We start from the raw sequence: 23,301 nt of genomic DNA, 5'->3' as shown, positions 1-23,301 counted from the left end.
TAGCAAGGCACAATACGAAATACTTCTGAATATATCCAATAGGAATAAACCGCAAATGATGATCCTCAAGAAATTGCTTAAAAATCACAATTATTTCAAATCCAACGCAGGAGTGCGTTCCGGATCGTCGCCAGTGTCGAAAAGTACATTCCTTGTCAAAGAAGAACAAATACACAGATCCGGTATATTCAGGGAAAGGAGCACTTTATTTCCGTGTGTAAGCTCAAGCCTCTCCAGCCTCTGAATGCCGGTAAACCGTCCAGCAAACACCAACCTCCATTCATTCCCTTTCAAAACATCACCACACGCGCGACCCACAACATCCTTCACACACCCGGCGGCATTTTAAATGACAACAATTAACAAGAGTATTATTCGTCGTTGACGTGTGCGCCTCGCGTGCGCGTCAACTACGAATATTAACATACAACAGAAAGAGCAGAACCTGCACTGGCTCCCCATCAACAAGAGGATATCCTTCAAGTTCCTCATCCACGCACACAAGGCACTCCACAAGACCACCCCAGCCTACCTCAACAGAAGGCTCTCCTTCTACACCCCCAACTGCCAGCTACGCTCCGCCGACCTCTCACTCGCCACCGTCCCTCGCATCCGAAGAACAACCACCGGCGGGAGATCCTTCTCCCACCTCGCCGCCAAGACATGGAACACCCTCCCACTGAGCCTACAACAGACCCAAGACCTGCTGACCTTCAGGAGGATACTAAAGACCTGGCTGTTCGATCAGTAGCGGCCCCCACCACCCCCCCCCCCCCCAGTGCCTTGAGACCCTTGCGGGTATGTAGTGCGCTTAACAAATGACTTATTGATTGAATGCCATCACTCACAGGAAAGGTAGCCAATATCAGAAGTGGGCTGACGCATTGGTCCATGCTGTATGCTTTAATGCACGGGAATACATATTGAATGACACAACAAAAGGCCAACCAATGAAGGTCGCTTGCTGAAACCCCTATACGTATATTGTATATATATTTTTAGTAAAATCAGAAGGTCTTGCTTAACGCGTAGAGTTCTTTTTAGGCATTTATTTTGTATGTTGGTATGGTGAGTACTGCTGTAGGCAAAACAAAAACATTTAAATGGTGTTTCTGGGCAGTGCTGCATGTGTGTAAAGTGTTCTGCTCGATATGTTGCGTTCGAAGTTCATGTTTCTTATAATTTAGGGAAGTGCTGAGGAAGTTAACATGTCTGATATATGTTTTTTGTTTGCACTGAGTTCTGCCTAATTTGTTGTGTAGAAGTTTCTATTGATGTCTGGTGCAGATAGGGTCTAAAGGAAGGCATGTAAGGTATATTGGGGCTAGTGTGAAATGTGGTGTTAGTACAGTGTTGGGCTATTCATTGTTCTATTTGTAAAGAAAAAGTCTGATAACTTTACTAGACACTGCCAATATAGATTACCAGGCATTCACTTAAATTAGGAATGCGAACGATGGCATGTTACCAGCCCTTTGGCATGAGGAAAGAGCAGAAGACCACAGGTCGCAGTACTTTTAGGATTACTATCCTTGTTTGCACTATGGCTCAGCTATAACTAGGTGACACACATGGACAATGCACGCTTTTACAGATAATGTATTGCACCAAGGGCAACCATGAGCTCACACTGCCTTAGGAAAGTGCCTTAGTGAAAGACGGGCCAGCAGTCAGTCCACCTTTGGCAGTGCAGGCAGCACCCGCCCTGCACGGTCAAGAGAGACATAGATCACGCTGAGGCAGGTGCAGTGAGTGACTGCTCCCGCCTTCGGGGGAATGTTTGTCAGATGCATGGACTTCCTTTACCCCCTCCAATGGGGCGAACGCGGGAGGCGCACTGACTGTGCACTACCACTTTGGGGTTCGGGACCCGACGGCCCCCAGCGCCGGGACACCTCTCAGGAGGCAGCTGTGCGCTTTACAAATGCTGGCATTTACATTTACTGTTAGTTTGCCTCCTGACGGCCCCTGCTCCTACGTTCCTAATATGGTGTGGATACAGAGGCAAAGTATTTCCCTCATTTGCATGGAGGCATTACCCCATACTAATGTCGAACGCCCCTTTAGATTAGCAGCTGCACTACATGTGTGCCGACACAATCTGTATGACAGAAGGGGCCGTGCAAGCATCTTCAGCCCCCTCTTTGGCATCAGGGTGTATACTAGTCTGGAGCACTCTAATTCACACAAATGAAAACAGTATAGAAAACAGTTATTTCCATTTATTACAAAATATATAGCATAAATGTGAGTATCAAAAAGTACACGGTCCAATCATTTTATAATGCCATCATACAGCATAAGTCACTTGGCCAGTCTAATAGATACAATATACTATGATGTCAACATCGATGGTAAAAAATCAGACAGTATGTTATACATAGAGAAGTACAATCTATGTCTTCCCATAACTCGTCCGATCAAAAAACACAGCCGACACGTGTTTTGTCCTATGTAGTATACCCTAAGCCCTAAGGAAGACTAGTAAGTATCCCATGAGGAGACAAAAAGTAAAAGGACCAAATCCAATGTATATGTTAATAATAACTGTGTATAAATATACTCAATTATTAGTAATACCGCCCGACAAGTTAATTTCACTGTCCATGTAAGTTTTAATCAGAACAACCAGAATTCCTTATATTACAGCGTCACACATTTGTTAGTACTCCATAACATCACCTGTGTCAGAATCCACACCCGGACGCCACCAATACGAAATAAGCAAGTTATGCAAGCATTCACTTTTTGATATGTTTATGCTATATATTTTGTAATATGGAAGCAACTTATTGCTATACTGTTTTCACTTGTGTGAATTAGAGTGCTGGGGACTATTATACAATGGTATGTTGGGCATTGTTCTAGGCAATTCCCACGTATACACTTTCTTCCAGCAGAATTGTTGTCTGGTGTAGCACCCCGACCCTTCTCGACCCTGCCTTCTCGACAACTGTTTGGAGGGTTTGTGCATGTCATTTCTTTCACGGCTGCATATTGTAATAGTTTTAATACCAGAGTGCCTGGAAGGTGCAGAGAGCAGGTGCTCTCACCTCTTGCTCCCCTGGGACACTTTACACAATAATGCTTTTATTGTTTCAGGGGTGCTATCACATGACATTCGTGGCTGTCTTGTGTCAGATCTCTGTCAGGTTTTAGTTTTCAAACACTGCAGCAAGTTTCGATCAGAAGCTGTTGTTTTGGTCATGAGAGTGCTGTGCTTCTGTGGTGCATCCGTAATGAGTCGTGTGATCATTGCTAGTGCTGGATGGAGCGAGCAGGAGGTGAGTTATTTTTGCCAGACTTGGTGCAAGTATTTATCGAACTCCTGTGGTTGGTTGCGAGGAGTATCAGTGAGAAGATCGTATTGGTAAAAAAAAGTGGAGAAGAGGTATATAGAGTGATAGTGTGAGATAGTTTCAGGAGGGGTGTAGGGTGGAAGAGACCAGTGTCTTTGTTGTTTGCAAAGGGTGTACATGAGCAGCGAGCATTTGCCTTGACACCAGAGGGGAGGTATTAGGAAGAGGAGGTAAGGGCTTGAGATACACAGTGAACAGTTGAAAGATGTGCAGTGGTTGATCGGAGTTAAAGTGTAGTAAGAGAGAATCTCAGCCTATTGGTGTAAATAGTTCCCCTATCTGCTACAAGATGGTGCATTACAAAGGTCCAGCAGTGGTCCGTGCAGGTAAGAGCAGTGGGGTTTGTAGACATGTAACTGGAAAAATGTTTAAAAAATACCAATAAACACATTTGGCAAAAAAAAAAAAGAGCAGTGGGGCCGGGTGGGGGGATTTCGACAGACGACGAGGGAAAATTAGTTATTTATTTAATTGTCCCTCGTGGACGTCTGTCAAATCCACCCTCAACCTGGCCCCACCACTTTTACCTGCACGGGATGCTCCTGCAGAGGTCTTCGGAATGTGTTGTGCTAGGTCCGCAATATTCTAATAATCTAGGTTAGTTAGACGGATAAAAGGATGCTGGTTTCTAAAATTGCAGATCCTATAAGATGGATCTTTGTGCATTCTCTTCGTCTTATTGGAATGTGTTGGTTATGTTGGCTCCCGCATGTCTCATAATGAGATGGAAATGTAATTAACTACACACACTACTTTCACTTGGAGTCTAAACTTGTGCAAATTTATCAAAAAGGTGAAAAATGTACATTCATGTTTAATGGTATTGAAGACCAAAAGTCATGCAGCACTCAACACTACAGTATAATAAGGAAAGGGTCCGACCTCATACAAAGGCTGGCTTAACTGGGTGACGTACCTTAGAGGCGCATACAACATGGCTCTGCAGAACTCACCATGGAGGCCTGCAAATAGGGGAATGTGGGAGTCACTAGATACATACCTGGACTCTTACGAGCCCCCTTGAACACATCCCGGTTCGCCCCGGGGGGAGGAGAGCGAGAGACTTGGATACGCCCTCAACAAAGGCCAAAGAGGCGCCAAGAGAGGGAGGGGGGGACTTGCAGGTCTGCAACATCTGCCGTGGGTTAACCAGTGGGATGTCAGTTGACTATAGCCCCAGTGAGATTCACCGCTACAGAGCTTTCCCATACCTGGCTTTCACCTCCTTCTTTCCTGTCTCTTTCTTTCTATCACACTATCCCTTTCTTTTCCCCCCCTTTTCCTGCAAGCTACGTAAAGGGGTTTAGCAAGGCATAATCCCAAATACCTGTAATGACTGTAACACAGGCTAAGTTTGGCTTACCCTGTGACAGTAATGCTGATGTATCCGTTAATTAAAACCAATAAAATACTTTGAAATTTAAAAAAAAGAAACATAATTTCAAATAATAACATAACTCAGGATTCTTCTACACATACGACTCATTTATCATTTTACTACACCGTTTTGACGCTTTATTTAAATAACCCATACACATATTTCCCATTTCAACATCACATGATCTTTCCCATTTCAAAGTCACATGATCTAGGTGTACATTAGCCCTCTGTGAAATGTTTAGATTCATGTTTCTTTCACTTAGTAACTGAGTGCAGTAATAAAGCTAAACATTAACCATGCTCAGGCCAACTTGTCCTTGGTAAAAGTAGAGAAACACAGAGACTTTATGGTAGATAAAGGCCAAAGGCCCACCCGGTCTGCGTATGCCCTGCCCACTTTAGACACAGAGGCCTCATTTCTAAAAAAAATTCTGAAACCCGCACTTGCATGTTTTGCCTTGTACAAGTACAGGTTTCTGACTTTTTAAAAAGGTTTTCCAGACTATGCCTACTCCTGGAGAACTTTCGCAAATCTCCTTTTCTCTTGGGAAGATATATACCTGTGTTTTATTTTTCTTTTGAAAACCCACTTCCCCTACATCTTTACCAATTTTGGAGGCGCTTCCTTCCCTTTCTAATCTGGAAAGTTATTTACTCTTGTCAATAACAGCGCTACTGACCTAATTTTCCGTGACGGGAAGGGGTCAGGCGACAGTCTGAGAATATCACAAATATGTAGGCCTGTTGGTAATCACAAACTTATGACATTCCCACAGCGTAGTGCCTGCTCCCCACACACTGCTCCTCCTCTGCTCGAGGTTTTACTCACATTGAGAGATTTATTTACAACTACAAACCTAACTTTTCTGAATTTAAAACGTGTTTTTGCACTTTTAAACAAAGCACTGAGTCCTTCTAATTCTGTCCAATATAGCTATGAGAATAGAACTCCGATTTCTGCCGCAGTAGTTATGAAGTGTGGCCTGAGATGACAGGAGAGAGGGATTATCTCCCCTGCTCAAAATGGTAATTTGCAAAACAAAAGATGCAGTCCCTTGCCTTGTGAAAAACAAAAACATTCATAATGTAGATATCAAGATATATGTTTTTGTTTGATGTTTTGTATTACAAAATATTTTGAATAGACGATAAACAAGCATTAGCACCATTCAGTTCTCTGACACATAATGATTTGAAGAATAAAATCAAGACAGCGACAAATGTAAGGACCTCAAGCACATCCAGGCAGAACCAGGGATAATAAAAACATTTAGACCTGCTTCTGAAGTAGAAAGTATGGGAGAAGACTGGATCCTTTCAAGTGGTTTGAGACAGGAGTCAAGGGTGTCATTCAGTTGCTGAGTGGAAGAGGAAGACTGAGAGAGTGCTTGAGGTGAGGAGCAGTATTCTTGAAGGCAGATGAGAAGGGTGATTCCATTGAGGGGCATTTCTACAAAGAACTCCGTAAAACACATTGTGATGTACAAATCAAGTGGCGAGGGGCAAGGAGACCTCTAAGTCAATTCATCAAATGGCTTCTTGCAAAAGGTTTGTTCAGCTAGAAAGGGGTTTTCAGCCAATGACATTAAATGGGGCAGGACTTGTAGTCACACTTTTGCCATTTTACGTACAGATGTTCAAGTCTTGTTATGTATGGTGGAGTTGGAAAAAAGAACTAGTTTTGCTTAGAGTATCCCTCACACCATGGGGTACCTTGCTATGGAGCAAGCAGTGTGTGGCCAGAAGTTATCTTTACCCAGAAGTATTTTTAGGGTTCTATGGATGGTGTCCTAAAAACTGTGGATTTGGATGTAAACTGACAACAGTCCTCTAAACTAGCAAACCTATTTCCCCGACCACTGATCACATATAGAGGCTGCTTGTATGTAGGTGGTATTTATTTATCGCAAATTTAGCCAGAACGCAGCATATCACTGTATATGGTCATAAAAATCCAGCATAAAATCAGTGAGTGATAAGAGAGATAGCCGGTTTGTGGACTATCAGAACATTGGTATGTAGTGTTCTTTAAAGAGGTGTGCCTTCAAACTTTCATAAATTGGAGCATTTTTGGGGCGGGCATGATGGATTTGTGGATATTGTTAGATCCTGGGGTCATAGATGGAAAAGGCATACTGCCTTGTATTTTCTTTATTTTTACACTTCTTGCTTTGCAGTCTGGTGGTGCCCTGGCTGCGAGTGTACCCAGAACCACCAGAGATGGTGAGCTTTTCTGCAAGATAAGCATGGATGCTGACCGTCATGGTTTTATAAATGATGCAGCTGGTTCTGAAGATGTTGCAGGCCTGCAAGAGGAGCCAATAGAGTTCCCCTCATGATGAGGGGGGTGTGCTCATGTTCATTCAGACCATGGATGAGAAGTGATGCGATGTGTAGGGTGCTCTTAAGGGGTGTAATTGGGGAGTATGGGAGGCCATTACGTAAGATGTTCCCATCATCCAGTAGGGAGTATAAGGGCTTGAACACCAGTTCTGAAGTCCTTTTCTGGAATAAATGGTTTGACTTTCTTTAGAATAGTGAGCTGGTGTGAGGCCACTGTTGTTGGTGTGCCAATGTGTTCCTTGAGGGTGTGTTGGTTTCCATGGTGAATCCAAGTTCCCAGCTCATTTCCAGCATATGGTTATAGACTTGGGTGCTTTCTCATATATGGTCATGAAATGATAAGGCTTGTTGGAGTCACAGTGCACTGGGTTAAAAAAGGATCAAGGACTGCTTTGAACACTTGCGCCAGGTTTAGAGTAAAAACATTTAGAATTATAATGTAATATTGTATTAACTGAAGTGTTTGTTTCTTTCACAGTTGAATGTCTTGAGGAAACATGAGTCAGTCTGGATCTGCAAGTAGCTACCCTGGCTCCCCAAAGTAAGTATAACAGTTTACTCGCAAGCATCCATTATATTTCGGGATGGGAGAAGGGAGGTGATTTTTTCCCCAGCTATTAATAATATCGTTTTTAACAGATTTTACCAGTAGTACTTGTGTGATCAGTAATTAAGTGCTAAATGTTCTACATCTGGCAAGTTCGCAGGTCCAAGGGCTGACCCAGCTATGGATCTATGGTAGTCGGCTTGCAATCCTTGCCTAAGTTTGGGTTGTCCTGTAAGTGAGCTCTTTCCTCATCTAGAGAGAAGGCCGAAATACAGGAAAGCTGTCCTTACCTGAGCCAGAGGGAATGTATCATGAAACACGGCCCTTATTTCATCCGTATGAGCTTTAGCCTGGAAGCTAGGACTCACATGAGCCAGACAGCTGACAATTTGTAAGCCAGTACATACCTGAGTTAAGGTCCTGAACCCTTCACACAAACCTTATGCAAGCATGAGCAGCGGTTCTTAAACTGGTGTTCGCGAATGTTTAGAAAGGCAAATAATAGTAGTAGTTTAACAAAGCATAGATACATAAAAAAGCAAACTTGAAAACTGAAAAATTAAAAAAAAAAGCCTGCAAATGTGAAGGAATGTTAAAATTAAGTTGGTATGCTTAGCTTAGCTGATGGGAGCAGTCTAAGTACAGCAGACGGAATGTGCTAAGGACAATGGGTGGCCTCAATTGATGCACTTGAAATTAGTGACAAAAAGGGAGCATACATGACAAAAATAGAACATACATTAGGAACGAAAAAATACTATTTTGCTTTGCCTTTTAACAATAAATCTAAATTTTGAAAAGCTCCAACCTTGTAATTAAGATTAAAACATCACTTTATGCACATTTTTTTGTTTAAAAAAATCGTAATTTGTGAATGTATTCGATGCATACTTGTTTGTAAATGTTTGTGTGTTATTTTTGAGGTTCAAATTGTAGAAATTGCTTAAGTGCTAGGTCCCCGGCTTTCAGTAGTGATTCAGTGGCAGTCTTTACAGCCAGAGAGCCTACTGGGCTGGACTGGGAACCAAAAGCAGCCCTGCCAAAAATGTTAAAATCAGTTTCTCTCTCTCTCTCTCTCTCTCTCTCACTCTCTCTCTCTGTTTGTTTCCCACTCTCTTCCAACCAGCTTCTTTCTCTCTGACTCTCTCTCTCTCTCTCTCTCTCTCTCTCTCTCTCTCTCTCTCTCTCTCTTTGCCTTTCTTTCCTTCTCTCTCTTCCCTTCATGAAGTCCCAATTGTACCTCCTGCAATTATCCTCGGGGAGCTGGAAAACGTGATATAGGCTAGAATCAGCCAAGACCTTCAAAACCGGCCTCCCACAGCTCAAGCCCAATGGGATAAATGGCCAGCTGGTCACTGGCTCCCCCACTCTGTTAGTTCTTCCTGGAGCAAGAGAGTCAGTAACCAATTAATTCCTCATATGAGCCAGGAGACCCGTATTCTAGAAACCAGGCATTACTTGAACCAACTGTGAGAAAGTTGTTTTCTTAACCAGAAGGAACACATCTTACACGCCAGACAGTGTTCTAGAGACCAGTGAAATTCCACCATTGCTTCATGTCCCTTGTTTAGCCTCGCTTGACCTGAAATACTCGTCCTGATTCTGAGTTACCTAGAATGCATCATACATAGCTAATATTCTCTTCCATTCTACTTTCTTGTCTATTACAGGGGTAGTCAGCCCAAAATGAGTGCAAAAGACCTCTTTGGTGAGTACCCTTTCTTTGTGTTCCCACACTTATATGACAATCTTAATGCTCACATAGGGCTTGGTATCGCTGTCACCGACTGCACATTATTCATATCAAATCAGTGCACTGTTCACAAGTTTTCATGACTTCATTATTTTAGAATGTTTCGTTCCAATAGAGAAAAAACTTGTTTATTGATTATATTTTTTTTAGCGTAAGGGAGTGCAAATGACCTGTTGAATTCAAATTACATTTTGGATTGGTACCAGGTACCAGGTGAAGGAGGACTCGTAAACCAGGTGTTGAACATGCAACTGATTTCCTTCCTTGAGTACTAAGTGGTCTACTGTAGTGAAAACAGGAATCTTTTCCAGATAGAGCGAAAGCTCTAGAGAGCTAGTGGGGCTGGACCACATGAATTACTTTAGTTCTAAAACTTGGTTTTCAAGCATTTTTACCACTCAATATCATAATGATTGATGTTTTCCGAGCCCAGCTTAAGAAGTACACTGGACGCTGCTCTACAGAATTTTGCCCAGGGTACCTGGCCCCATCCTCATCTCGTTGTAAAATTGTCATCTATGCTTATTGTACTCCATGCTCTGGCTTGACACTCCCATATTCACTCGGAAGTGCAGTAAAGGGCTGGGTTGAAGGACCAGGTGGGGGTTAGGCAGGATAATCTATTAGGTGGATGGCGCGTCTAAATTTGGCAAATCTGGACGGAAAGATTCCTGTCCCTGCTCAGGCCCCTGCCACACTGCGCCCGAACATGCTTCCCGTAAAGATGGGACACAGCTGAAACAGTTAGGTTCCTCAAAGTTCTATGTAAGCATTTTTATTCTTAATCAAGAGGATTAGATCAGTTGTCATTTGTCTTAAACCTTTGTGCCCACAAAATTGGGGACACGGGAGTTCAGACTGAAGGACAGAGAGACTATAAAAGAAAATGGAGGAAAGAAGAGAGCGAACATTTCTAACAAGCATTGGCAAAGTCAGTGGTCATCGCCTATACGACATCTATTGGCTTTGTCAGTGTCTTTTTTTTCGCCATGTTGTACAACAACACAGTTGCTTTGCAGCATGGCTAAAAGTAAAGCAAGATACTGGATAGGATGGGGAAGAAGGATCTGGCACTATAGCACTATGGAGAGCGCTGCCATACTCGAACTGGGTAACCAGGCTTGCGTCTTGGTATCGGCACAACATCCTGTGATTCTGGGCAAATCAAATAATCTCTCTTCCCTTAAAAAAGAATTAATTCGAAGTTGTGGAATGTAATTGTTGCTCATTTTAAGCACAAAAAAAGAAAGACTGCGGAGTTGTGGAATGTAACTCTTGTATCTGTAAAGCGTTGATACCTTCGGGTTGAGTGTGCACTAAAAACAAATGCCTAAAAGTAATAGCATTTCAATCACCACATGAGCAGGAGATTAACATTAATCTTTACTTGGTCCATACGTTCGCAAACAAAATTAAGTGATGTCTTTCATTCTCTGCTGAATTAGAAGGCAGCAAAGAAGAGTGATAAGGATGCCAACAACTGGTATATAATGGGCGGGCTAAAAGCCTCTATTAGCTGGTGAAGGCCATATGTGGAAAGATATTGTTTCCAGGTCCGGGAGATGTGCTTCAGTTGCACTCTAGGGGGTTGTAAGATCATGATTTTCTGGTTGTGTGAGTTGGGGGGGGTGTGTGGAGACTCTATGTGGGTTCTAGCATAGTCTTGGTGCGGCGTTGAAGAAGCTTGAGATGGGTGAGTGTATGTGTGTGCATGTATATATGACGTATGAGATTCAAAGGTGTGATCCAAAAGGCGCGCCTAAGTCAGCAAAGCTATATAAAGCATGCCTCTATGCCTATGGGCAGTTGAGTTTGTTCCTACAAGTTTTATGGTTATGGGTTCCAGGGACAAGGGGGCAGATCTTCTATTTCCTGTAGCCTCAATAGTAGACATGACAACTCCCCATTGTCAAGGGTGAATTGAAAGCAGCTTGAAATGGGGCAATGGATTTGGATAAGTGCAAATTACAAGTTACAGTACTCAATGCTCCAATATAATTACACAGTCAGGTGAAAACAGGGGAAGGAGAAAAGGAAAACAATTTAATTGCGAAGGTGTACGAAAATTATATTTTTTCAGACTAATACACCCAACCGCTTCCTGAGCAGCCACATTGTGTATAGGTATTGGCTAATGCTAAATTCCAATAGCTGGCTGGTGTCAGACCGTAGAATACGATAGGCCTTCTTGTACTGTCTGACACCAGTAAAAATGCAGAGCGGTTTAAGCCAAGACTGCCTGGGTCTATTGTATGCAGGACAAGAACATAAGACATGTCCAACATCCTCAAACCTATAGTTACACAATACACTTGCTGGTTAATCAGCACAATGGGTTTTCTGTCTATTTGTGAATTTGTTTACTAATAGTGTTCCCTGCGTAAATTTAATATACAGCGTGAGAGCCAAGAGTGGTTTAATCATGTCCATGCATAGTTCCTTAGCAGCTGTTGCTTAAAAGATAACAAAAAAATCACCGTATCCCCAGATTTGGCCTTACAATTTTGACCAGTGATATTACTCTTCAAATAAGCATCTTTTATAATAGTCTTAGTGCTGGAAGTGATTAACAAAGTCTTGTTCCAATAATCACTCAATCCTAGGTCAAAAAGAGGATGTTTATCGCAACCGAAGTGGGAGATTGGTCTTACTCAATTTCAACACTTACTCTACTGTTAACCTATAGTCGAGAAGGTCTTGGTAGACCACAGCCTGGCCAAATGTAGACTGGCCAACACTGCATAGTCACCCACCGTTTTGAGCCCAGTGTCAAAGAATAGATGGATCTTGAAGTACCCTGAAGTAAACTAAATAGGGATCTCAAGAAACGATTTTCCTTTGTTGTTATACCTTGGGAGTTTGAAAACCCCCAAATTTCCGGCCCATGTAGTGCAACAGCGTTGACCTTGTAAACTTAGATACCTGGAGAGACAGATTTTGGGGTGGTTGCCTTGACCCTTCTGGCAATTACAGATGCAGTGTGTAATAATGTTAATTTACTTTTTTGCAATTGGGAATTCCATTTCTTAGATTTGTCAATTCTAATCCCCAGACAATCAAAAATTTCAACTACCTGCAGAGTAGACCCCTTCATTGAGAACCCACCTCTGCCAGTTCTATGGGGATTGAATACCTTTATCTAAATGTTTTGGTTATTCACCTTCATGCCACGAAGATCACAGTATTCCATGAATTTGTTCAACAGGTTTTGTAGCCCAGATGGGGTTTGTGAGAACAGGAGGATGTTGTCTGCAAAAAGTAGTGCAGGAATAGGACACCCTCCTAATCTTGGGGAATCATGAACGCAGTTACATAGGTGCTTCACCACATCATTTATATATAATGAGAATAGTGTTGTTGCAAATACACACCTGCGACTCACTCCTCACTCTACAGATATGCGGTCAGTCAGTTTGCCACCCAGTTCCCATCTGACTTGGGAACATGTGTTGTTGTGTAATCTTATAAGGGTGTCTAAGAGTACATGATCTAGCCCCATGGATGCTAAGGTGGACCACGATGATATCTGGGCACAAGATCAAAGGCTGCCCTGAGTTCCACAAAAGCCATATCAAGATAGTCCTTGGAGAGCCTAAGATATTTCGAGACGGTACGGTCAAAGCGGAAGATTTGATCTATTGCATTCATCTTGGTTTAAAAACCTGCCTGTAAAGGGGACAGGGCAGAGGCCTAATCGACTCACTGCAGAGGTCTAGCCAGACCTGATGACAGAAGGTCTTTTGGAGGTTATCAATGAGACTGAAGGGGATGATGATCACTCAGAACACTCCTGTCACCCCTTTTATATACTGGAATGATCGTGGCACCATGCCAGGACTCAGGAATCTTCCCACCTGAAAGTATCCCATTAGACAGAGAATTAATATTTGGTGCCCATTCGGTAGGCTCAGAGCAAAACAGGTCACCAGGGACTTTGGACTTTGTCTGGACCCTGGGCCTTCTTGGGTTTCATAGCCTGAATAGCACTAAGAGTTTCAGAGAGGGTTAAGCAAGAAGAGCCATTTGTATTAATGGTTCCTGGGCTCCTGGCCGTCTTAGTCATGAAGCGACAGCCCCTGCACTGGTTTGGGCATAAATGTTGGCAAAGTGATCTACCCATTGCTGTGGTTGGATTGAGAGCTCTAAAGAGCTAAACGAACTAGCACTACTATGCGCAAAGATACGCCAGAATATCTGAAAGTGATTTTCCTCCGCAGCAGCAACTAATGCTAACCAATTCCTATCTATCCACTTCTGTTTGGGGAATGCAATAGTGCATTTATAGTGTACACAGGCAACAGAAATCCCCTCTCGGGGACCCTTTTTAACTGCTTCAATTAATTGCCCTTTCGCCTGGTGACATTCCTTGTTAAACCAGGTAGTAGCCTGCTGGGGGTGGAGGGGTTGCTTTTTAGAACTTAAGTCCGTTGTACAAAACTAATGTAGGGCACTAGAAAGCCCTCCTAGTGATCTAGCATAGAAGATGTATCCAAAGCCTGCTCTGCAAGTGGTTTAAAAAGGGCACGAAAGGTGTCATAGATTTCATTCAAAATTTTAGTATTGAGACAAAGTTTGGATCATTTAATAGTTTTTCTGTTGTTGCCTAATGTTATATGGGTCTATGATTTCACTCCTGGGGCAGTGTGGTTTCCTAACATATTTCCATCCAATTTGAGCCTGAGTGCATTATGGTCACCATCAAATCTGTGTAACTCTTCAAAATCAATAGCCATGTGCCAAATATCAAGGTCTAAAAATACATAATCAGTTCTGCTTTTTGAGGCTCCCCTGGAAAAAGTGTAAGTACAATGTATATCAGACTGGAACCTCCCATTCCATGCCCTCATACCTTGATTCAGGGTAAATGACAAAACCCGAATGGCAGAAGCTGGTTATGACAATAAGGGTTTACTTTCCAGTAAGGGTATACCTCTAGCTTCATCTACAAGAGCAATTGCTGATTCTAGGTCATCTACCGGCTCTCAAGTAGTATTAAAGCCTCTAGCAAGTATAAGTGTTGTGCTATCTGGTCTGGCAGAAAGAAGATTGGCAGGTAATTGTAATGTAGCAGACTCTTTATTATGTTGAACTGAGCGATTGCAGACGTCCTACTGCTATTTATGCCCCTTAAGGACAGGCCTAGACTATCGGTGTTTTTAATCTCTAATTTTTTATGGATAAATAGGGCATGTTTTTAGCCCAGATTAGGAGGCCACCAGAAGGATGCCCAACCTTCTAGGTTCTGCCTCAAAGCTGAAGTTTATGGAGCCAGGGCTAAATAAAACTTCAGTAGCCTAGGTCTCCTGCAGAATTATTATGTCATGCTGATTCATAAAATGACCCAAATCTTGGTCGATAATTTTCCCCCGGAGGCCTGCAATGTTAGAGGAGAACAACAAGATGGGAGGCAGAGATTTGTTTACTAAAGTACCCAAAGCAGGGAGAGGACAGCATGGAGGTGGCTGTTCAGAAACGCTGGGTGCGGGCTTATGTGCATATAGGTTCTGAGGATGGGTGGGGTTAAATGCATAACATATGGCTATGTTGGTGGATTAAGAGGATTATTTGAGCTAGCAGGGGTGCTCATGGTATCAAGATCTACATACAGCAGAATTACGTTTACTCGGTCTCCCTCCCCATGAGACTGAAGCTCCTGGGCACAGGTAGAGTGAAATGGGTTGGAGCTTACACACTCCCCCTCCCCACCTCTAACCCGGGCATCAATCTACACAAGCTAAGTCTGAAAGTGGTTGGAACATGTTAAAAGTCAAAACGGCCAACCACTGTGGTTAAACTACTGGTCCGCAGGGGTGGCAGTTGACATCTCTAGCTCTCAGGTAAGGGATGGGGGAGGGAAGGGGGCCTGCACTGTTTATAAAAGTACCCCAGTGGAAAAATGCTAATATTGGAGCCAGCACCCTCGCACTGTCTCCTGGCCCGGTAAAGGTGAAATGCTGGGCAAGACTAGGGTTTTTGCAGTTTACCACTTTGCAGTCTCGGTTCTTATGCTTGGCCAATGGACAGACCCTCCTCACACACTGGATGTCCTTGGATTTGTTGTGTCAAAGTCTGTATTGCGAGATAGCCAGTGGCAAACCCTGTTTTTAAGCTCGTAAACTGTTTCTTCCCTGGTATAGGTCAGATGTGGTACATCCTTCAGTATGGCCACATAGGGGCAGCATTCCAGTGGGAGATTAAGTTGGGACAAGTTAGGCAATTGTTGCGGCTTGGCCTTGGGCTCAGGAATTTGTCTCCTTGATGAGGCTCCTCTTCCTCCCTTCCTTCCCATTGGTAAGCTGAGTGCCCCCTGTCCTTGCATCAGTGCCCCAGCACTAGAGATCTGATGGAAAGTTGAGCCTGGGGCAGTCCAGGTCGTTCCAGTTGGTATTGTACCAGAGGCCACAGTAGTGACGGGGTTCATGCTCAAGACCAGCAGGTCGACTTGGGATTGTTATAGCTTATTTACTGCGGATTCCACTTTATATAGTCTAGCAATCAGTGGAGTCAATCATGCATTCACCATAAGCTGAAAATTGTTAAAAACATTATCCCAATCCAAGCTAGATGGAGCAACAGCGGTGGCAGTGTTGGAACTAAAGGTTGCAATGATCGGAGAAGGTGGGGGCGGTAGGGGTTGCTACTCCTTGCTTTGGTCGGCCTGGTGGCCTTCCTAGGTCTACTTTGACTTGCTTGCTACAGCTTTGTTTTGCACTTGGCTGGAGGTCCCTTACTTCTAACACTGTCCAAGGGGTCGGAATTAGGCAATGAGCTAGATGAGGTCGGTGGCGTCTATGGCTGCCCGGTAATCCCATCAAACAAAGGGCTATACGTTGGGGGCGGGGGCCTCACTTTCAGTCCCACCTCACGGCCCAACAGGACCTGGGGGCCCTCTCCCAGTTCTAATGACAGATGCTGTTCCACTAGGACGATCTCTTTGTCCAGGACACCAGCAGCACCTTTTAAAAAGGCATCAAGAGTAGTCCCGCAAGACGTTTTAGGGGGATCTAATATAACTTCCCCCCTGTAATTTATGTTTAACTATTTTCACAGAACAAAGATGTATTCTGAGAGAGGCAGTATGCGGAGTGTTCAGATGCCAATGACAAAACAAGGCGAGCACAAAGAGAGCACACAATACAGGTACAGGGCTCAGGGGCTGGCATAGAGCCAAGAGGGGTGCCCTGGCCCGGCCTCTGTCGAGCAATGTTGGGATAAGCTAGGTAGACTGTGGATGGAGTTAAGTGCATCACAGAGAAGGGAAAAGTGCTGGCCAGAGAGAACTGCGTTAAGAAAATCATGCACAATGGGTTGCTGGTGATTTCGAGCTGTGTCCCGCTCTCCTGGGACAAAGTAGGTGGGGTATGAAATCCCACCCCAGCTAGATGCAGAACAGAGAAGCATAGTGGAGCGGTAGGTTGCAGTAAGTTGCAAGCAGAGAAAACGCTTTCAGGAAATCATCCTTCTGGCACTATGGACTATGGGTCCAAGTCCACTATGAGTCTGCTATGAGTTCAGGTCTCAGTTAGCAACAGTCAGCAGCAGACAGCCAACAGCAGTGCAGCATTCACCGGTATCTGCCACTAACCTCCTTCCCTGATCTGTTGATAGCCATCGCCTCCTCCCACAACAAGACATGAACAACGTGAACTGCGGAACCTACAGTGAAGCATACAATTGGATTCCTGGCCGGCCAATGGCCAGTGTCCTCTAATGGCTCCAGTCCGAAGAATGTGCCCTTTAAATATGCTTCACAGCCTCACAGGGCTAGCTCTAGTGAAGGGAGATTTAAGGGCCTTGAGAGGCTCAATGGAGGAGGTCCAAAAGCTCGGACAACAGCACCAGCTCCCAAGCCTCAACACAGCCGCTCGCTGAGTGCAAGACCCACCACCCTGCTACGCACTTGTACTCACTGGGCTCCCAGCGAGAGTCAGGCATAGTGATGGTAGTGGTCTCAGCAGCAGTGATGGCTGGCTTGGAACTTGAAAGGAGGCCCATAGCGAAATCTGGAGCTGAAACATTGAGGCAATCGGAGACAAGTCTGGGGTAAACCTGCAAGGAGGGTATAGAGAGGCGGGACACCACCTCCTACAACAACTCTACAACTACTCTACAGCGAGTCACCATGAGTTCCATCCAAGGGTTACACCCTTCATGGCAGGTGACGAAGTGTGTGGGAAGGCACAAGCATGCCACAACAGCAGAGGAGGAGCCTAATCTACTTGATGCAGCATGCGTAATGTATCAACCACAAGAGTTTCCTTACAAATCAGAATCAGTGCAGAACATGAAGTGCCGGGCTGAAATGACCACCATGGTTGCAGATACAGGAACGTTTTGCTGCAGTGTTCTGAATTTATTGTAGCTGGCAAAGCAGATATTCTGGACACGGTAGAGTGCATTTCATAGTTCAGACAGACAGCAAATGGGCAATGGTCAAGTCACCCTTGGTCGATGAGCCCAAGACTTAAGAGGGTCTGTGCTTTGGTGGTTGACCAATGAAAAGAAGTCTTGGCTGCCATGCCGATTTGAACTCAGAGGCTGATCTGAGCATCAAAAGTATCTTCACGCTTGTTACTGTGGGTGCTAGAGACAGCAGGGTAAAAAGTACCATGAGCCATCAGACTGTGTGCATTGTGTGCGCCAGTAATAGGCTGGTAAAAATGTGTGTGTTTCCAGTGTTCAGTTTCAGATGCTTCCTGGCCATGCTGTCGAAGACGATGAAGAGCAGTCGGCATCTGAATGGGGTTCTAGTTTTAACAGGATCTCAGTGTCATCTGTGTAGCTGTAGCAGGTTAAGTTGAAAGATTCATTTACTATATTCTGCAAAAAGGACAGGTTAAAGATAGCAGACGAACCTCAAATTTGATGCTATGGTTTGAAGACCAATTGCAATTAGTTTCTTGATAATTTGTGTTTGTATGCCAAGAAAGATGTGAAGAATTTGCATATCGAAGGAACGTATGATTATTTTGACAATGGATTATAAAGTTTAAGAAGTTGTGTCATCTGTTTTCATACACCCCACCAACATCTTTCAAATACTTGGCAATCTTTCACTGGATGCAAAAGCACTTGGCACATTGTTGCAGAGTCAAGAGTGACCTCTTTGTGGTGACTTACCTTATGAGTCCTTAGGCGTCCAAAGTACTCTGTGCTGATAGGTGCAGAAGATCTAAGGAGATTAATTGCATTGTTTTTTGCTGATTTAAAATCCAAACAACGTGTCTGCGACTCTGAACCAAAGATTCCATAATCTCATCAGTCATCACTCTGTATATGACTGAAGATGAGCTGTTCCGCGTATGAGCCCTTCCACCACATGGCTCTCTACATTAACCGCCTTCTTTTCTTCTTTCTGGCAAAAGTCTACTCAGTAAACATTGCTATCAAGTTAGGATCCCTTGTCCATTCTACTTAAAAATGGCAGAATAAACCCCCCCAAAAATGTGGCCTTTGAAATCTAAAGTTTCGGATGCTCAGATTCATGACAGAAAATATGTACTGGTTATGTGTTTAATGGATGATGGCTATTTATGGCTTCTTTGTGTTGCAAAATGGAATAAATACATTTATTTGAAGAAAAAAGTGTAACCTGTGCTCAAAACAGATAGTCACACAGAATAATCAGTGAACTGTTTGTAGTTGATGCATTTGTTACATGCTCACCGTAGGCACACACAAAAGACATTCTGTAAATACTTAGGGCCTCATGTACAAGAAAATGACAGAGCGCGGCACCACAAGTCATTTAGCTTCTCCTTGCTGCGTCATTTTCTAAGCACAGTGATGCATCATATTAACAACAATACAACGCATTCTTGTGCTTTCAATTGGCTGCCATGTGCCAGAGCAGGCACCCTTGAGTCATTTTGCAAGGGTGCCTGGGCTGCGGAGATGATTGTTTTTGTGCAGGAAGGTACACCTTCCTGCACAAAAACAATCATTAATGGCATTTTCCTCTTTCTATGCATGCTTCTGAAGAAATAAAAGTATTTCTCCTCGCTGTGCCATTCCTACGCCTCCCCTGGGATAGCATAGAATTTTGACATATTGCCAGTTTTACAAAATTTTGTAAATCTGGGAATGTGTCAAGTTCCATGTACTATTTCGTGGCAACATCCACAGCAACACCCATAGAGCGCCTCTTTCACGCAAAGTATTGCATGAAAGGGGCCCATATTTACAAGGCAGTGAAAAGTCATGCAGGGTGACTTTACATGGCCTTGTAAATATGGACAAACCCATTGCACCGCTGGTGCGTCATAAAAAGTGACACACCTGCAGCGCAGTGGGCTTGTAAATAAGCCCCTTTGGCTCTCATTACGATTAGGCCAGAACATTTGTGTAGGAGCTACGTAATCAGTGATTGCGCATCCAATTGCACCAGTAATTCATAATTTCCCAGGTGTTTCACTGAGAGATTTCGGCATCTCAGGGAAGTGAGGTCTCAGAGTGAAACAAAATGAACAGTGGTTTCCCACAGACAGTGGCGGTGCGTCCATTGGGGCGTTGCCCCACTAATGCCACAGCCCCATTCAAATTCTTCGTTCTACTTCTCTGACGTAATTCCAATCAGGACTCCAGATTGGAATTAGTGTCAGAGAAGTAAAACGAGGGACACTGAAGGGGGTGGGGCTGTGGCAGCACTCAGGGTGTTTGAGCGACAGACAGCAGCGCACTAGACAGTCACAGGCCAGCAATAGTGCGCATGTTCGTTTTTTGAGCTGGTCATTTTTATGACCAGCCCGAACTTGCGCACTAGCCTTCCCCTTAAGAGACCGAGGGTTGCTTCATGCCGCAGCCCCCGGTTTCCTAATGGGCAGGGAGTATCCCTGCTCAAACCATTCCTGGCGCTGCTGGAGCAGCATCTGGATTGGCTGAGAGCGAGGGGTTGCCACTCCAATGACGCAGAAGACGTTGAAGGGCAGGCACGAACGGGAACCCCGGCCCAGGAGAGCAGAGGCGGCGCGGACCAGGCAAGTTTTCTTTTTTTTAAATTTTATTTTAAAACTCCCCCAGCCCCCACCCCCGGCCGACCTCGCACCCCCACTAGTATTGCGACTGCACCTGGTCTTGAACCTTCCCACCCCTCGGACCCCTTGTGGCTGTTTATTGACCCACTTTGATAATCTGTTACTTAAGTTAATTACATGTAACGATCCTGGCCTTGATTATCGATCATGCGGTAACCTGGGCCCAGCAGAGGGACCGGCTTGGGGAGGGAAGGAGGATTACTGAGGGTCTGAGCACCAGATAATGTCCGCCGAGGAGGAGAGAGGAAGGCTCTGTGTCTGACTATTCGATACCCTATTCCTCACCCTCCCGCTTTCCTTCCTCCTTCCCTGCCATTTCCCCTTCTTCCCACTCTAATGTGATCCTTCTGTCCATCTCAGAGGGCACGCAGTCTGCAGAATGGGTATAATTCACAAGTGCAAACCTGGAGGGGCTGACTCACGCTATCATCCCTCCTAGGTCGATAACATGAGATCCACTGAGCTGTGAAATACTAACATTTGCCATTAAAGCGATTGAAAGTGTTTAAGCACTAAACATGAATTCCTCATTCAGAACTTCTCCTAACGGCCCCACTCTGAAATCCCAGCCTAGGTGGAAAGTTGTGTTATGTTATCCCAGCATTTGTATAGCATTTAACTGCCACTGGTGTGGCATCGTTGCACTGGAACTGTTTGAGCGAGTACTACAGGCGGACGGGCATGTGTGTTTGGGAGAGTGTGTGGTTATATACTGTAATGCGTCACCTGATGTTTGGTAATGTGATACTGGGGTTGCGAGGCTGCGCTTCAGGGAGTCAGAGCGGGTTCTGGCAGCAGGGCATCGCTTCCACTGACACAGTACAAGGGCTGGTACAGAGGTCTGCTTCAGGGAAAGAGGTTTGCGCGTTTCGGCGTCAGGCCGTCTGTGTCTCTTTTGAAATGTGCATTCTGAACCTAAAGGGAACTCACTGTTTGTTTTTGGACGTGGTATAGAGCTAAAATTGTCTGCATTAGTAGCATTTCCAGGAAATTAATCTCGAACGAGGTTGTTTCCTTGTGGTGTCACTCGAGCTCAGGGCCAGCACCAGGCATGGGCGAGCCCAGAGCACTTGCTTCTGCTGAGATTACCTCCCAAACTCCTTTAAATCACAACTCCAGACCTCTCTATACATCTTTTTGTTCTCTTCCTTTAGTACCTTATTTTACTTCTGTTTCACGTTCTCCTTCTCTGCGTTCTATCTCCCTACTGGCCCCTCACTTCTAATTTGGTACAAATGGGTAGGAAGTACTCCTGTGCTTTCGCCCAGCGCACTAGATGTTACAGGGGCTTCTGTAGTGCGACATGCATAATAATGAGGTCTGTACTGTGCGAAGTAATTCAGTGTGTGTGGACTGCATACGCAGCTATGTATGAGATAGTGCCAGTGCTTGCAGCCGGACAACCTCTGGGCGCTACTATCATTTTTCAAAAGGATGCGTCTGCAGGCAGCAATCTGTAACTGTTTGATATAGCAGGGCTCTGGGCTGGTTAGATGTAGGGCGGTGGTATGGGAGAAGGACGTACTGGGACATAGAAGGCAGTACAGAGGGAAGACTGGAACAGTCAGTACCTGGGCTTGGGATGAATGATGTGAAGTGAAAGTGGGAGGCAATATTAAAAAATCGATGACATTTTAGTTTGTGTTCTTGTTTGGAGTTCTATGTAGCGCAAACTAGATCTGAAGGTATCCGAGCGCTTTACATGAGCACCAGTTGTGTTACAGACGGACACTCTGTCCTACAGAGCTGTTCAGCATTGTATGTTCTGTGTAAAGATTGTAGAGTTAGAGACGAGTCTCTCATCGCATGCATATGTGTGATAAAATAGCGTCCTCACAGTCAGTGGCTTCGATGTGCGTTGTATGGATGCAATGTGTATTTGATGTTTCTTTATCTCCAAAGGGAAAACACTCATGTGTAAAATCATCCTGTTTTGATGACCATGTTGCATTGTCCCTGTCTTACTGCGCTCACGCAGCCAGCTGCAGCAACTTTGGGCCAGACATGGGTTTCCCAGCAGTTTATATATTTTGTAGCTCCAATATCCACCCAAGCCTCGTTACCAGCGCCTAATGAGACCCCCTTTACTCCGTGACGTGCAACCGCTCCATCTCATTAAGGAAATCGCTCTTCAATGCTGACTATTTTATTTGCAGCCATAATTATATTTCTTTCGGCTAAATCACAGTTTAATCGAGACAAAAGTGTGGGTGTGAGTTTAGGCGGCAGGGGCTGAAGAGCGAAGACAGCAGTGGCTGGATGATAGCTCAGCATTAGTACATGTGAAACTAAATAGATTAATTTCCACTGGTGAAACAAAGCAGATTGAGGCACATTTTAATTGGAAAAATGTCATGTAATAAGAAGTGGTGAAAATGGCCTGAAAGAACAGGAAATTAAGAATAAAAATGGGAGTAGGAGAACTCGATTTGTGCTCACTTCAATGTTTGCCCAGAATGCATAGATATTCATACTGGCAGGAAGGGCGCACAGTACAACTTTCTTTTCTACAATTTGCTTGGAAATGCAGCATTTGCCCACTCTTTTGTCAAAAGTTTCTTGGGGGAGAACCCCCTTAACCCACCTTAGGTAGTTAGGGCTCGCTCGCTACACTCGCTACTCCTACAAAAATGTTATGCCTCACCACTTTCAAATATCACCAGCTGCCACTGCCCACAGATCTCGCTTCCACTGAGATGGGCCCCATAGGAATTAAGAGAGACCTCATAATCAAAGATTTTGTAATCCGTGTTTACAAATGGACACCAAAATAGCCTATAGCCACTGACTGCTTCGTACTTGGGTTTGAACAGCAGGGCACACAAAACAGGACATCATGCTGACTGCAGTGTGCCACATGGACAGTAGATACTGCCCACTCAAGTG

General features: G+C 44.3%; 1 protein-coding gene across 1 annotated transcript in view; it reads left to right on the top strand.

Annotated features, from left to right (window-relative positions):
- The window catches only part of EPS8L2 (EPS8 signaling adaptor L2), a 411,521-nt gene that overhangs the window by 142,204 nt on the left and 246,016 nt on the right, over positions 1–23,301 (top strand). The window contains exons 2-3 of the mRNA XM_078682812.1: positions 7,561–7,623; positions 9,300–9,337. Of these exons, the coding sequence (XP_078538938.1) occupies positions 7,580–7,623; positions 9,300–9,337 (82 nt within the window). The 5' untranslated portion in view covers positions 7,561–7,579. The remainder of the gene's footprint in view (positions 1–7,560; positions 7,624–9,299; positions 9,338–23,301) is intronic.

This window comes from Lissotriton helveticus, chromosome 3_1, assembly GCF_964261635.1.
Source record: "Lissotriton helveticus chromosome 3_1, aLisHel1.1, whole genome shotgun sequence".
Classification (NCBI taxonomy): Eukaryota; Metazoa; Chordata; class Amphibia; order Caudata; family Salamandridae; genus Lissotriton; species Lissotriton helveticus.
This window is presented reverse-complemented; position numbering and strand designations above follow the sequence as displayed.